The sequence below is a fragment of the Capricornis sumatraensis genome, chromosome 10 (genome assembly GCF_032405125.1).
Source record: "Capricornis sumatraensis isolate serow.1 chromosome 10, serow.2, whole genome shotgun sequence".
NCBI lineage: Eukaryota > Metazoa > Chordata > Mammalia > Artiodactyla > Bovidae > Capricornis > Capricornis sumatraensis.
The window spans coordinates 2,526,662-2,542,087 of NC_091078.1; the positions used below are offsets into that span (position 1 = coordinate 2,526,662).

Genomic DNA, 15,426 nt, shown 5'->3' on the forward strand with positions numbered 1-15,426 from the left:
TTGAAATTCATATTATTCAACCACAGTCAGATCTATACACATATACATGCGTATGTGAAGACAAGGACCCCACACACTGGCCCCTAGACAGTGGAATGACAGGCAACATGCCTAGAGCAAGGCAACTGGGGGAAAAGAGAGGCAGGACACAGGGAAGCCCGTACACCTTGGCATTACACACCCAGGCTTGTGGGTGTGTAACACCTGGGGAACCTAGGCTTAGCTGAGCTGTGTTGTCTTGTGAACTTGGGGAAGTCACTTCACGTCTCTGAGCCTTGACTCTCTTATATTAAAAATAGGATGGACACTTGCATGATTGCTATGGAGATTAGAGATGCAGAAAGGGCCCAGCAGCACGCTGGCAATAGTTACTTTGGTGCATATCACCTGAATGAAGAGTAGTAAGTGGCTCTTGACATCGCAAAGCATCTCCAAGACTGATTCCAGAAAGCCCTCACTGTCATGGGGTCCCTGTAGGATTTCACCCCTCCTGCCTGCCACCCTCATTTCCCTCCATCAACTGCACCAAGCGTCTGCTGGGGGCATTGCCGGGAACTGCACGGAAATCTTTCTCCCTCTAGTCTGTCTGCTTCCTAGCAATCTGTCCTTCTGCCCACAGGAAAGCAGAGCTCAATATAGCTGGGGGCAGAAGTGAAAAAAACAAAAGCACCTCATGTCTATACCTCCAGCGAGTCTATACTCCAAAAGGCAGATCTAGCTGTAGAAAACACCGCTCCTGGCCCAGAGTGGGCTCTGGACACAGAGTAATTCTTTCCCCCAGCTCAGATGACTCTTGAGTCAAACATGCGTGCCTGTTTTAGAGGTCTGGCCAAGGTTCCAGACATCCCATTGACAGACAGCGCCAAGGTGACCACCCGCATCTCCACCTGCCGCGGGGCTTCTCATGTGAAGGAGCAGCTCAGTCTGGGAAGGGGTGGGGGACGTGGGGAGCGATCTGAAGGCTCACGGGACGTCACAGCAGAGGCGAGGCTCTCCTCCTACATATCTATGAATGTGTCTTATTAGAGTCAGGAGAAAGGATAATGAATGACTTTTGAACGACTGACTTCACTGAGGGAAATTTGCATTACTTCCTCTTAAGAGATGTCCCACAAGCAAAAGAGATTTCTCCCCTACACAACACAAAGCTTCCTAAGTTAGCCCCAAACACGGGCTGTGAAACAGTGGTGACTTTGGGGGCTCCCGCTCCACAAGATGTCTCTCCTGGTCTCACTGCATCAATGAAAAGGGTAAAATAATTATGAGATCGTGTTAGCAAAATGTTTAAAGATATCACACACACACACACATATATATATAATTGTTCTTAAAAATATAAAGATACATGAGTGTGAAGCATCCGATAAATTCTAGTATTCTAGTGAAAGATAATGATCTTACAACTGAAAATGCTTGCAGATATTCTGATGGTTTTAAAATATAAGTTGCCATTAACATTTTTAATTTAGATATCCATGGGGTGTCCCACCATGCTGGTTGATTCACAATGACTAGATAGAAAAATTAATTAGAAATTAAAGTCAAACCAACTGGACCAGTTTTAATAAAGTATAAAAACCAACTGTATAAAACAAAAAGACAGTATATTTAGAGACTTCTATTTGCGTTTCTAAGCTGTTCATGTGAAATGAAATCTATTATTCGACTACCTTCCATCTGGCTCTCTGACCATCATTCTGTCTGTCCATCCAACTGTCTATCTATCTACCTACCCATCTGTCTGATTATGTATTTACATTTCTTTCTCCCTATAAGTGCCCTTGTGTGGATTGACCCTACACTGATACTTGAAGATTCTATGAATTGATAAAGACAGGTCATCAGTGAGATTCAGCTGTACTGAAAGACCACCTGTTTCACACTTCTTTTGCCAGTACGTATTCTCCTACCCAGTGGGCAGACCTAGGCAGGATGCTGACCATTCAGAGCTGAATCAAACAAGGGATGGATGTCCCTGGGCTCTGGGGGCTCCTGGCACTGGTGTGCTTCCAGCAGCTCTCACAGCTTAAAGGGGTCAGAATGGACCCTGAGCAACACACCCTGCCTTCCCTAGCCAAGAGCAGGCGTCCCAGACAGACAAAGCAGGAGAAACATGAAGAGGGGGTGGGGGATGGGGGGGTGGCACTCAGCAGGCTGCTTCCGGCCTGGGCTGTCGGGGGGCCCATATGTGCTGAGAAAGAGGAGAAACATGTCAGCTAGCCCCTTCTTTGCCTGCAGGTGATGAATGACTGAGCAGGCTCTGAGTCAAAGGGCCCATTTGGAGAAGTCCCTGTGGACAGTCCCATGCTGCTTCCTCCCCGTCAGTCATCAGAGCTGAGAGGCTTCTTACCACGGTGCACGTGGGCTTTGGGGAGTAGGCACAGCTGGGCTTAACTGGTTGAATCTCCTGTCTATGGGACGCATTCTTCCCAACTAGGGCCTTCTGCCCTTGCTTGCCGTGCTTGTCCTCCCTGAGCTGAACTTTGTCTTAATTAAATGTAAGAAATACAAAAGACAGCCTGGGCTTTGGGGGGCTCAGGAGAATCCAGTGGCCAGAATCAGTAACAATCTAGATTTTAACTTTTTGAGTTTAGAAACTGGCCCTGTTTATTGTTTACCTGTATAAATAATACAGAGACTTGGTGCCTACTAGGCTCTTGATAAACTTGCTGAATGAGTGTATAAATGAATGGCTGAATGCAGCGATAAGCACATGGACTTGGCTCAGATTAGACCCGAAGAAGTAACAAGAATCATGGACAAAGGGAACTCTGCTATGCTTTCAGACCCAACTATACTTTCAGAGTTGCCAAATAAAATACACTACTATGCAGTGTTTGGGACATATGTATACTCAAAACTGTCCATTGTTTATCTGGAGCTCAGATTTGATGGGGCATCTTGCAACTTTATTTTCTAAATCTGGCGACCTCACCATGAGAAGGCATTGATGAGCCTGACTGGAGCACAGGCTCCCCATCTCAGTCCGTGTTTGTTTAATCATGATTTTCACTCAAGGGCAGTAGGCCAGCTTTTCTGATATGCTGTTCCCCACAGTGCGCCTGTCCATACACATGGTTGCATGCGTACATACCCCAGCAGTGCCCACACGATACACATGTGCATGCCCTGTACAAGCAAAACATTCAGTTCAGTTCAGTTGCTCAGTGGTGTCTATTTGTGACCCCATGGACTGCAGCATGCCAGGCTTCCCTGTCCATCACCAACTCCTGGAGTTCACTCAAACTCATGTCCATTGAGTCAGTGATGCCATCCAACCATCTCATCCTCTGTCATCCCCTTCTCCTCCTGCCTTCAATCTTTCCCAGCATCAGGGTCTTTTCCAATGAGTCAGCTCTTCGCATCAGGGGGCCAAAGTATTGGAGCTTCAGCTTCAGCTTCAGCTTCAGCATCAGTCCTTCCAGTGAATATTCAGGGCTGATTTCCTTTAGGAAGGACTGGTTAGATTTCCTTGCTGTCCAAGGGACTCTCAGGAGTCTTCTCCAACACCACAGTTCAAAAGCATCAATTCTTCGGTGCTCAGCTTTCTTTATAGTCCAACTTACACATCCATACATGACTACTGGAAAAACCATAGCCTTGACGAGACGGACCTTTGTTGACAAAGTAACGTCTTTGTTTTTCAATATGCTGTCTGTTGCTGCTGCTGCTGCTAAGTTGCTTCAGTCATGTCCAACTCTGTGTGATCCCATAGACGGCAGCCCACCAGGCTCCCCCATCCCTGGGATTCTCCAGGCAAGAACACTGGAGTGGGTTGCCATTTCCTTCTCCAATGCATGAAAGTGAAAGTGAAGTCGCTCCGTCATGTCCGACTCTTAGTGACCCCATGGACTGCAGCCTACCAGGCTCCTCCATCCATGGGATTTTCCAGGCAAGAGTACTGGAGTGGGGTGCCATTGCCTCCTCCGATATGCTGTCTAGGTTGGTCATAACTTTTCTTCCAAGGAGTAAGCATCTTTTAATTTCATGGCTGCAGTCACTATCTGCAGTGACTTTGGAGCCCAAAAGAATAAAGTCTGTCACTGTTTCCATTGTTTCCCCATCTATTTCCCATGAAGTGATGGGACCAGATGCCATGATCTTAGTTTTCTGAATGTTGAGCTTTAAGCCAACTTTTTCACTCTCCTCTTCCATTTTCATCAAGAGGCTCTTTAGTTCTTCTTTGCTTTCTGCCATAAGGGTGATGTTATCTGCATATCTGAGGTTATTGATATTTCTCCCGGCAATCTTGATTCCAGCTTGTGCTTCATCCAGTCCAGCATTTCTCATAATGTACTCTGCATAGAAGTTAAATAAGCAGGGTGACAATATATAGCCTTGATGTCCTCCTTTCCTGATTCGGAACCAGTCTGCTCCATGTCCAGATTTAATTGTTGCTTCTTGACCTCCATACAGATTTCTCAGGAGGCAGGTCAGATGGTCTGGTATTCCCATCTCTTTCAGAATTTTCCACAGTTTGTTGTGATTCACACAGTCAAAGGCAAAACACTGGGGCATGAAAAAAAATCAGACTTCCCAGTCAGGCTGAGAATGGGAAGTAAATTATGCCAGAAATAGTCTATTGAGGTTTTTTTTTTAATTTAAATTTACCTGCAATAAAGTCAGTATACGGTTTTTTTGTATCTAGTTCTCTGAGCTCTAGCACGTGCAGCTTCATGTAACCGCCACCAGAGTCTGGGTACAGGCAGCTCCAGCAGTCTAGAAAACTCACCTGTGCTGGTCTGCTGTCGAAGCTTCCCCATCCCTAGTCCCTGGCAACCAACCACCAATCTGGTTTCTGCACCTATGGTTGTGACGTTTCCAGAAAGCTATATAAATGGTCTCATTCATTATGGAGACTTTTAAGACTGCCTTCTTCTACTTAGCAGGATGGTTCTGAGAGTCATCCAAGTTGTTGCATGTATCAACAGACTTGTTCTCTTTATGCTTAATAGTACCGATTATAAGGATAAGCCACAACTTCTTCTCCATCCATGCACTGAAAGACCTTCAGATTTTTTGTTTCCCTTTGTGACAGACGTGAATAGAGCAATTATAAACACAAGTTTTCATGGGAACCTGAGTTTTTGGCTTTGGTGGGTAGGGGTTAAGTATTTAGTTGGGGAAATGCTGGGTCATATAATAAGTGTATGGTTAACTTTATCAGAAATTGCCAAACTTTTTTTCGTGGTGATATTACCATTTTGAATCCCCATCAGCAATATGTGAGCATTCTCGTTGCTCCACACCCTCACCAAATCTTTGTATTATCGGTTTTTATGTTTGTTTCTTTGTTTGTTTCTGTTTTAGGCGTTTTAGTAACTGTGCAGTGGTATCTGACTGTGAGTTTCATCTACATTTCCCTAGTGACTAATGACGCTGAGCAATGCTTTGGGGTTTTGTGGCTTATTAACCATCCATACAACTTCTATGGTGAAATGTTTCATTAAATCTCTTGGGCATTTAAAAAAAATTGTATTGTTATTTTCTTATTGCTGACCTTGAGTTCTTTATAAATTCTGGATACCAGTTCTTTGATGGATATGGGGTTTTGTTTGTCTTTCAGAGCAAGGATTTCAAATTTTGTTGAAGTCCAAATTGTCAATATTTCCTTTTATGGGTTATACTTTTGCCAAATTCAAAGTCATGAAAAGTTTCACTCCACTTTTCCTTTAGTCTTTGCATAGTAAGTTTATTTCCCCATTCTTTTAGTTTAACTTACTTTTGTTTGTTTAAACTGAGATGGCATCTAACGGAATCTTTTATTTTATAATCCACCTGATTGCTCTGGAGATTAAAATATACATACTTATCTTTCTATAGTTTACTGAGAATTAAAGGTTACTATTTCCAAAACAACTTAAAAATCTTACCTACCATCTAGGTCTCATTAACTTCTCCCATTATGTTATAGTTGTCATATGTATCCCATCTACATACATTGACAGTTAAAGTTTTTGCTTTCAGCCATCACTTGCGTTTTAAAAATTGTAAAAGGATAAAAAACACAGCCTATTACATTTATCAGAGATTTATCATTTCCATTGCTCTTCCCTTATTCTCAAAGTTCAAGCTTCTCTCTAGAAGCTTCTCTTTCATCTAAAGATTCCTTTATTTTTCATTCATCTGAGATTATCTATTTCGCCTTCATTCATAAAGGATGTCTTCATTAACAGTCTGTTTGACAGTTCTTTTTCTCAACATTATTTACAAAATGTTTTTTCCAGTTACCTCTGGCCTCCACAGTTTCTAGTGAGAAGCCTGTAATAATTCATATTGCTATTTCCCAGTAGGCAACATGTTGTTTTTTTTCTTTTTAATTTTGAGTAGTTTGGTTCTGTCTGAATGTAGATTTCCTCCCGGGAAGAGGCAATGGCAACCCACTCCAATGTCCTTGCCTGGGAAATCGCATGGACAGTGGAGCCTGGTGGGCTACAGCTCATGGGGCCACAAACAGTCAGTCACGACTGAGCAACTGAGCATGCATGCCCTCCGTGTGTTGCACAAACACAGCTCCCGCTCAAGGGCCTGGGTGATGAAGCAGGGAAAGTGCAGAGCACCTCCCCGCCCATCCCTGCAGGGAAATGGAGGCAGCGCCTTTGTCTCCTGGCAGCATGCTTCTCAGGGGGAACTTGATCCAGAATAGAAAATCAGCAAGCAAGAGACACCAAGTTGCAGAAAAGAAAAGAGCTTCTAGAACAGGCCGGCCAGTTGGTCCTCTTCCTGACTGCAGATCTTCCTCACTCCTGAGCCTCAGTCTTCTTCTCTTTACAATGGGGCTAAGCCTATGGATCGTACTGGATTGTTGAGAATTAAAACCAGTACGTGCCAAGGTCCCGACAATAATATTGAATAGTTAACATAAACCAGGCTTTTCCTATGTTCCAGGCACTGGTGTAGCACTTTAGAGTTTAATTTATTCTCCATACTTCCCTGGTGGCTCAGATGGTGAACCGTCTGTCTGCAGTGCGGGAGACCTGGGTTCCATCCCTGGGTTGGGAAGATCCCCTGGAAGAGGAAATGGCAATCCACTCCAGTACTACTGCCTGGAAAATCCCATGGACAGAGGAGCCTGGTAGGCTACAGTCCATGACGTCATGAAAAGTCGGACACGACTGAGCGACTTCACTTTCACTTTCAAGAGTTCTTAAAGGGGGCTGTTTTCACAAATGAGGAAACTGAGGCACCAAAATTTAAGAAACTTCTTTGTGGTAGAACTGGACTTCTAAGCAAGTCTTCTGAGGCTAGAATCAATGTCACTGTATGTGCTACTTTCCTGATGGAGGCAGTCCTAACTATGTGGCCGTCCTAACTGTCCTAGCGGTCCTGGATGTGGCAGCCTTATCACATCTGTTGGTGCAGAGGTGTCCACAGTTGAGTCACAGTGTGAAGGACGTGAGGGGCAGAAGACAAGGGGGTTGGAGGTGCAAAAAGGCAGCATTGCCTTCTGCTCTTCCAGGCTCCACCTTGCCTCTCTCCTCTGTGCTCATGGGCATGGTGTATACACATTCTGCTACTTGGGGGCTTTTCTGTGCCACTTTTATTACACTGCAATTATGGGAGCAGTGACGAGCTCCTCTGGGTCCACAAGGTGAAGAGAGATGTAATAGGTAAGTCATTATTAACTCCTCCCACCTTATTCCCTTATATCAAGGCTATATTGCTTCTGAGAGCTCAGCAGTCCCACCCTAGGGATTCATAGGATAACTCTAAGAAAAGACTAGATGTGTATGAGGACTGGGGAAAGGGCACACATCCAAGACGTTACTCCGCCCCCAACACTCACCCAGAAGAGGGTGCATGTAATTATCCAGGACCTAAGCCGGGGAACGGCATAGCCAGAGGGGCTCTGAACATCCTTCAAGCCAACCCTGAGCCTCCCATTCTACATTGGGAGCATGAGGTGTGAGGAGGGCACTCAATTTGCTGAAGGTCTTCGGCTAGGTTCCTTCTACTAATGGCCTAATTTCTCTCCACTCTCCTCTTTCTCTCCTTTTAAACCATTAGAAGTAAAGCATTATGATTTGGGGGCAGTCCAGTATCCTTACATCATCTGACTGGACATTTTTTTCTCTTTTTACCAGAGTCTATCTTCTAGCAGTTTCATGAGATATTTCCTCTAACTGAACACCAGTTGATCAGAACAACATATCAAACATACTCCTTTACTAAAAGAACATGGCCAAGGGAGCGAAGGGCCCCAAGGGCAAAAAGATCACCCTCGCCGTGGCCAAGAACTGTATCAAGATCACATTTGATGGAAAGAAACGCCTCGACTTGAGCAAGATGGGAATTACCACCTTTCCCAAGTGTATTTTGCGACTCACAGATGTGGACGAGCTCGACCTCAGCCGGAATTTGATCAAGAAGATCCCTGACGCCATCTCCAAGTTCCAGAACCTGCGGTGGCTGGATCTGCACAGCAACTACATTGACAGGCTCCCCGAGACCATCGGCCAGATGACCTCCCTGCTCTACCTCAACGTCAGCAACAACAGGCTGACCACCAACGGGCTGCCCGTGGAGCTCAATCAACTCAAGAATATCCGCACTGTGAACTTAGGCCTGAACCACCTGGACAGCGTGCCCACCACACTGGGCGCTCTGAAGGAGCTCCACGAGGTGGGGCTCCATGACAACCTGCTGAGTAACGTTCCCAACAGCATCTCCAAGCTCCCCAAGCTGAAAAAGCTCAACACAAAGCGAAACCCCTTTCCCAAGGCAGAGTCATCGGATATGTTCATGGATTCCATCAAGAGGCTGGACAATCTATATCTGGTGGAAGAGAAGGATCTGTGTGGGACTTGCCTGAGAAAATGCCAACAGGCCCGGGACAAGCTGAACAAAATCAAGAGCATGGCCACGGCGGCACCAAGAAAGGCCATCTTTTCCACTTTGGTCTCACCCAACTCCATGGCCAAGGAATCCCAGGAAGACTGGAGGTGACCTGGGACCCTGACCCTAAGGCAGGAAGGGAAAGGGAGGGGGAGGAAGGGTGACAATGGGCTGCATCCTCAGAAAACAGGGACTCTGCCATTACCGCAATAGCTTTTCCAGTCAAGCCCATAAAATACCTTTCCCTACCTCCTTGGCTTGTGATTTTGTTGATCAAAGGGCTTTTCGTTCTTTGCCATTTCATACACTTCTGTCTTCTCTCCATGCACACACCCACACATACAGGCACAATAAATCTGGAAAGAGCCATCCATCTCATTCTTGCCCCAGACCTCTCTTGCCTACAGCCTGTGGCCAGGCAGCTGACACAATCTTGTCTCATTATCACAGGTTTCAGGATCAACTACCAGTTCCCCAGTGTGGAGCTTTTTCTACTGGAATGCTTTGGGCCAGGGCTTCAAAAGTCAGGCATCTCTAAGGATTGGTTGGTAGCAGGGAAGATGGACGTTTAGTCTTGGGGAGGAGACAAAACTGGGCCACAGAGTTGGGCAGATATTATCATTAGGTGTTTGCATTAACATTTTGCGCTCAAAGCCGTCCTATTCTTTTCTCTTTTCTACATTTGCATAATTTGCTCTAGCAGCTTTTAGACTAAACCAGCAAGCCCTTGACCATCTGTGAATGAATGAGGTTCACTCCCATCTAATTATGTGCAATGCTTTTCCATACCTTCATGGAATAAGGAAAGGATGGGTGCAAATACGGGTTGCTGCAATCAATAGATAAATACCTTACTAGGCACTGTGCTAGTGAGTGCAGGGACTGTGCTGTGGGGGAAAGCCTGTCCTGCCCTTTGCAACCTGTAGGAAAGGCAGGTAGAAAGAAGACAGGGCATGATGTCATTGTTTGAGGAAGTTAAGAGATCAGAGCCTAGTGGTATGCAGGCACAGAGAAAAGACGAAGTTTCTGCAGTTGGACAGATCTGGGCCCAGGGAAGCTTTGCTGTTTGCGTGCTACCTCCCTGGGCATTTTACTCAGCTTTGGCTCCTTCGTCTGCAAAGTGGAAATAACACCAGCCCAACTCCCAGGGTTGTCATGCGTCTCAAGCAGATAGCTCACAAGAGTGAGTACTCAGTATAAGTCAGTTCTCTCTAAGAACTAGAGCTCAGCGCATCTCAGAGCTGAGATCCCGCTTTGGACAGTGCATTGAGTCACTCTAGATCTGCTCACAGAACTCACAATAGCTGAGGACTTTCTCTGCACCACTCACTGACACTTTTACACTGCCTAGAAGAAAGGGATCAAGGAAGATAAGCTTAGAAAAGTTTGTTGTTTTAAATCAAGGGTTTCCTGTGCTGGCAGCAAGTTTTGTAGTCATCAGCGGAAAAGCACTGAGAGATATTAATAGATATCAATTAGTTTGTTATGACTAATGTATTTCTTTTTCATCTTATATATACCAAAGCAGACAGCATATTTCATTTCTTCACGCCTCACTGCTTATTTTCCTTAGAAATGCTTGACTATACTATTATACTTCTAAAATCTCTGAAGATACAGATTCAAAATTCCCTTTGTAGTTTTTCTTATTAAATGTTGTCTATTATAAAAGTAACAATACCACAGCATAGGTTTAAATAGAGCAGCTTAAAGTATCCACAGCTCTACAGTGTAAGTCAGCTATAATATTGACAGATTTCCTTACTAGTTATCTTTCTGTGTATATTTTATGCATAGTTAAAATAATAACATTCACATCATTTTTATCTTTCTTTGAAACACATGTGGCTGCATGGTCTTAATAACCCTAATTTAAAACATCTGCAAGACAGTCAAACATAGATATACATGACTAAGTTCTTGTTGGACATTTAGGTCATTTCCCAAACCGTTTTGTGGTAAAGCCTGTATGATTAAAATCTTTAAAATATTTTGCATTATTTCCTTGATATATTTTCATTATTGCACATATTGTACTAAAGCGTATGTTTTTAAAACAATTTTTGACATACGCTACTAAGCGGCTTACAGAGTTTGCACCCATTTATCAATCTACCAGTAATATATTAGAGAACGCATTTCACTGCATCCTTGTGAGTCCTGAATGTCACCCTTTATATCTTCTTCTTCAATTAAAGTCCAAAATGATTTCTGAGAATCCCTTCTGTTCGTGAGTAGAGGACACGTGACGTGGAATGAATAGCGAGATGTCATGGCTTAGGCCCAGGAGACCCCACTAGAATATCAGGCCTTGAGCACGTTCCTGCGTAGCCTCCTGCTAGTTCAGCTCTCTCCGACCCAAGAAGTCCAGAAGCCGTGCGAGGGCATTCGATCCAGACAAGAAGGGATGGCTGGTTGTGTGGCTGCTGCCTGTTTCCGTTCCTCCCACTTGGGACACTTTTCCTTTAGAATCAGTGAGCTAAGGAGACAGATCGGCCTGCTCCCCTGCAAAGGGTCTCAGTCTGGAACACAGATTTCTCCTTTACCCCTTGTCCTGCTCTGTTGTGACAACCTGCCCACTGTGCTTGGTTTGCGAAATCTCTCTCTAGCACCCCTCCTGGGTTTACCTCCGACTGACACCTTTTGCCGTCTTTGGTTTCCAGGTGCTTTATGCTACTTTTTTTCTTACAGCCGTGTCTCAGGAAGGGGTCTCAAGTGCGTTGAGTGTCACCAGGATTGAGAAATAAAGGGGCGGGGGCCTCGGATATGCCTCAGGATACATTCACCTTAGACCTCCGGTTCATCAGGAAACCCTGGCAATATTGTGAGTGAAGTTGGGAGACAGAGCTCAGTTATGAAGCTTCTGCATTTTATTCCTCTTTCTGTCAGGGAAAGGTTTAAAGCTGATGCTCCCTCATGCCCTAAAATACCACAGTCACCTTTACTTCCTAGAGAGTGTATTAGGCCCCAAAATACTTGATAGGAAAACCACAGGGGTTTCTCTTTTCCTCAAACAGAACAAAACCATCATTCCTGCTAACCCAGTAACCACCCTCTCTGAAAGCCAGGCATGACCTAGGTGATCTTTGTGTGACCTCTGCCCTTGCCGTGTCTTTCCTCCGTGATTTGGAGTAATTGCCTTGGCCTCTTGTGTCTTCATCCCCAGGATACGCTCAACATCACCCTAGAGTAGCTTATGGCAAAAACTTGAAGACTAATCGTCTAATGAGAGTAAACACTCTGAAGAAGAAAAGTCCTCAGTTAGGAGAAGAGAAGAGAGAGAGTGGCAAGGGGAACATTCCGGAAGCCAGGCTCTCCAGTGCTGGCCAAACCACTGACTTGTTTTTTAAATTAATTTTGCTTCTCTTGCGTTAGACTACCTGTGTGTGAAAATGACTTTGGGAAATACTTGGTGTGTAGTTTCTTTTTAATGTATATAGAGGAAATATTTAAGAAAATGATAGATATAAATTATAGACAATTAAAGATTTAAAAGAAGACTTTAAGACTTAAAATATTTATGGACTTTACACTTCACTTTAACTGGTAAGATCCCAACACCAATTGCTTCTGATAATTAAGTATGTATAATGTAATACCACATGCAGCTAAAATCTGTACAAAGAATTTATACCAAAAAACCTCAAGAATACTATAGATAAATCAATGCAGAATTTTAACAAATCTTTCAGTAATGCAGAGGTAGGCAGGAAAAATAAACAGAAATGTACAATAGAGAGAAAAATAGGGAACAAAAAATAAAAATTGGCAGACCTAACATGCTGAAGCTGAAACTCCAGTACTTTGGCCACCTCATGCGAAGAGTTGACTCATTGGAAAAGATTCTGATGCTGGGAGGGATTGAGGGCAGGAGGAGAAGGGGATGACAGAGGATGAGATGGCTGGATGGCATCACGGACTCGATGGGCGTGAGTCTGAGTGAACTCCGGGAGATGGTGATGGACAGGGAGGCCTGGCGTGCTGCAATTCATGGGGTCGCAAAGAGTGGGACATGACTGAGCGACTGAACTGAACTGAACATCTTAATAATTACATTAAATGTCAATTTCTTCATGTGTAACAGCTGCAAACTAGAAACAAGCACGTTTCCCTCAATAGGCAAGTGGTTAAACCAGCTCTGGTTATGAAGCATCTACATTTTCTTCCTCTTTCCTTTCTGCCAGGGAAAGGTTTACTCCACATCACGGAATACTACTCAGTGACAAAAGGAGCACGCGACATACACAAAGCTTGGTGGGTCTCAGTGGCATTATTCTGAGTTTTAAAAAAAAGGCCTAGTTCCACAGGTCACATACTCTATGATTCCATTTATACAAAATTCTCTAAATGACAAAATGGTAGAGATGGAAAACAGACCAGCGGTTGCCAGGGGCTAAGGATGATGTCGGGTGTTGGAGGGTGGGCATCGTCATGAAGGGCAGCATAAGAGACGCCTTTGTGTAGATTCTTGTAACCACCACTGTCAACATCCACAATTACTCATATGATAAAATGACAAAGAGCTATGCGAACATACTCTACTAACGTCAGCTTCCTGATGTTGAAACTGTACTAGAGTTTCATAAGATTTAACCATTGGGGGGGATTTAAGTGAAGGCTGCATGGGGTCTCTCTGTATTACTTTTGCAACTTCCTGTGAGTCTATAGCCCTTTTAAAATAAAAACATTTTAAAGACCATGTACACACTGCTATATTTAAAACAGATAGCCAACAGAGACCTACTGTTCAGCACGTGGAGCTCTGCTCCACGCTACGTTCCAGTCTGGATGGGAGGGGCTTTGGGGGAGGATGGATTCAGATGTATGGATGGCTGGGTCCCTTCACGGTTCACCTGAGACTACCACAACATGGTTTGTCAGCTATAGTGAAGTCGCTCAGTCGTGTCTGACTCTTTGTGACCCTGTGGACTGTAGCCCACCAGGCTCCTCCGTCCATGGGATTCTCCAGGCAAGAATACTGGAGACGGTTGCCATTTCCTTCTCCAGGGGATCTTCCCGACCAAGGGATTGAACCTGGGTCTCCTGCATTGCAGGCAGATGCTTTACCCTCTGAGCCACCAGGGAAGCCCCCAAATATTACTGGTGTTAAAAAACAAACAAAAAATCTTACCACCTATATGAAGTGATAAACAGATCTTTCTGTATCTGCCAAGTGCTAACTTATGAGTAACTATGGCAAGCTTAAAGTTCCTCAACCATCCCAAAGAGTTAAGGCATTTTAGGGGAAAAAGCACCTTAACTTCAGATCACTGGACTAATGTGAAATTATCCATGTTGATCTTATCCTTGGATACTCCTGAGAAAAAAAGACAATGAATGGCTTCTTGATCTGTGCTCCAGATTTTCTGGTGCTGGTTAGGCACAAGCAGCAAATGGGGCGGGGGGACCATGAGTTCCCAAGTGCTCCCTTCACAATTCTGGACTTTAATGTACCTGTCCACTACCCCGTGTGAGCAGCTGACCCGGTGAAGCTGGCTGGAGAAAGGGGCCGGGCTCGGTGCAGAGAGAACTCCAGTTAGACCTCTGCCTCTAAACAGGTCTGAGGTCATGGATAAGGACAGGGCTTCCCAGGTGGCAGGAGTGGCAAAGAGCCGGCCTGCCACTGCAGGAGACACACAGGACCTGGGTTTGATCCTTGAGTCAGGAAGATCCCCAGGAGGAGGGCATGGCAACCCACTCCAGTATTCTTGCCTGGAGAACCCCATAGACAGAGGAGCCTGGCAGGCTGTGGGCCATAGGGTCACAAAGAGTCGGACATGACTGAAGCATCTTAGCACGCGTGCATGAGCGGATAAGAGTAAAGCTAAGAGGAAATGTGTCAGTAAAGACAAAGAGCAATGCAAATGGGGCTCAAACAAGGTCGGAGCAGGACCCCGGCAGAGCCCACCGCTGGGCACCGGACTCCACTGCCCACTGCCTATTGAGCCACCTTGTGAGAAGCTCCACGGTGCCAGGGTGTTGGCCGTCCCCCGTGGTGTTTAGCTCACCTCTGGTTCTAGTGGTTCTGCTCGAACCCCAGGGTTTGAGCTGTGCAGCCCCTGCTACTGCCCTCCTAGGGCTGTGCTTCGCCAACACGCTCACGGAGCACGTTTCTCCATTCAGTGATGGGGCTGACGTTCTCTTTATCAAAGTAACCGTGCATGTCACAGACTCAGCCTCCCAGCCGGTCATCAGCGACAACCTCCAGAGAGCAGGGACTGAAGAGGCAGGAATGGGGAGATGGAGTGCTTGAAATTCAGCCTCCATGTGGCTAACAGTGACGCCCTGATTATCACGGAAGATCCTCTTCTCATGGGGATTTACAGATTCTTAGGTTTGGTTTTCTAAGTTCTTTTCCTTTCATTATGTTTCAAAGATATTCTACGAAGGAAGCTCATTCATTAAAGGAAATCTATACAGGACACTCCTTACTCAACTGCAGAACTTCGTGCCAAAAAATGAATTTCATCCTAACCATTACATTTAAGTGAGCTATAAAACTGAGAAACCCGTTCAGAACGTACGAATACAGTAAGGCCCCGAATACAAGCCCCACCTTACAACCAACAATTTCCTCCAGCCCAGGGACAC

The 15,426-nt window shown here is 45.0% G+C and overlaps 2 protein-coding genes across 2 annotated transcripts in view; one reads left to right on the plus strand and one right to left on the minus strand.

Annotated features, from left to right (window-relative positions):
• The window catches only part of WDFY4 (WDFY family member 4), a 233,556-nt gene that overhangs the window by 49,080 nt on the left and 169,050 nt on the right, over positions 1–15,426 (minus strand). The gene's annotated exons all lie outside the window — the stretch shown is intronic.
• LRRC18 (leucine rich repeat containing 18) lies at positions 8,179–8,946 on the plus strand. The gene has a single exon (XM_068983164.1). It carries the CDS (start codon positions 8,179–8,181, stop codon positions 8,944–8,946), a length of 768 nt encoding a protein of 255 aa, XP_068839265.1.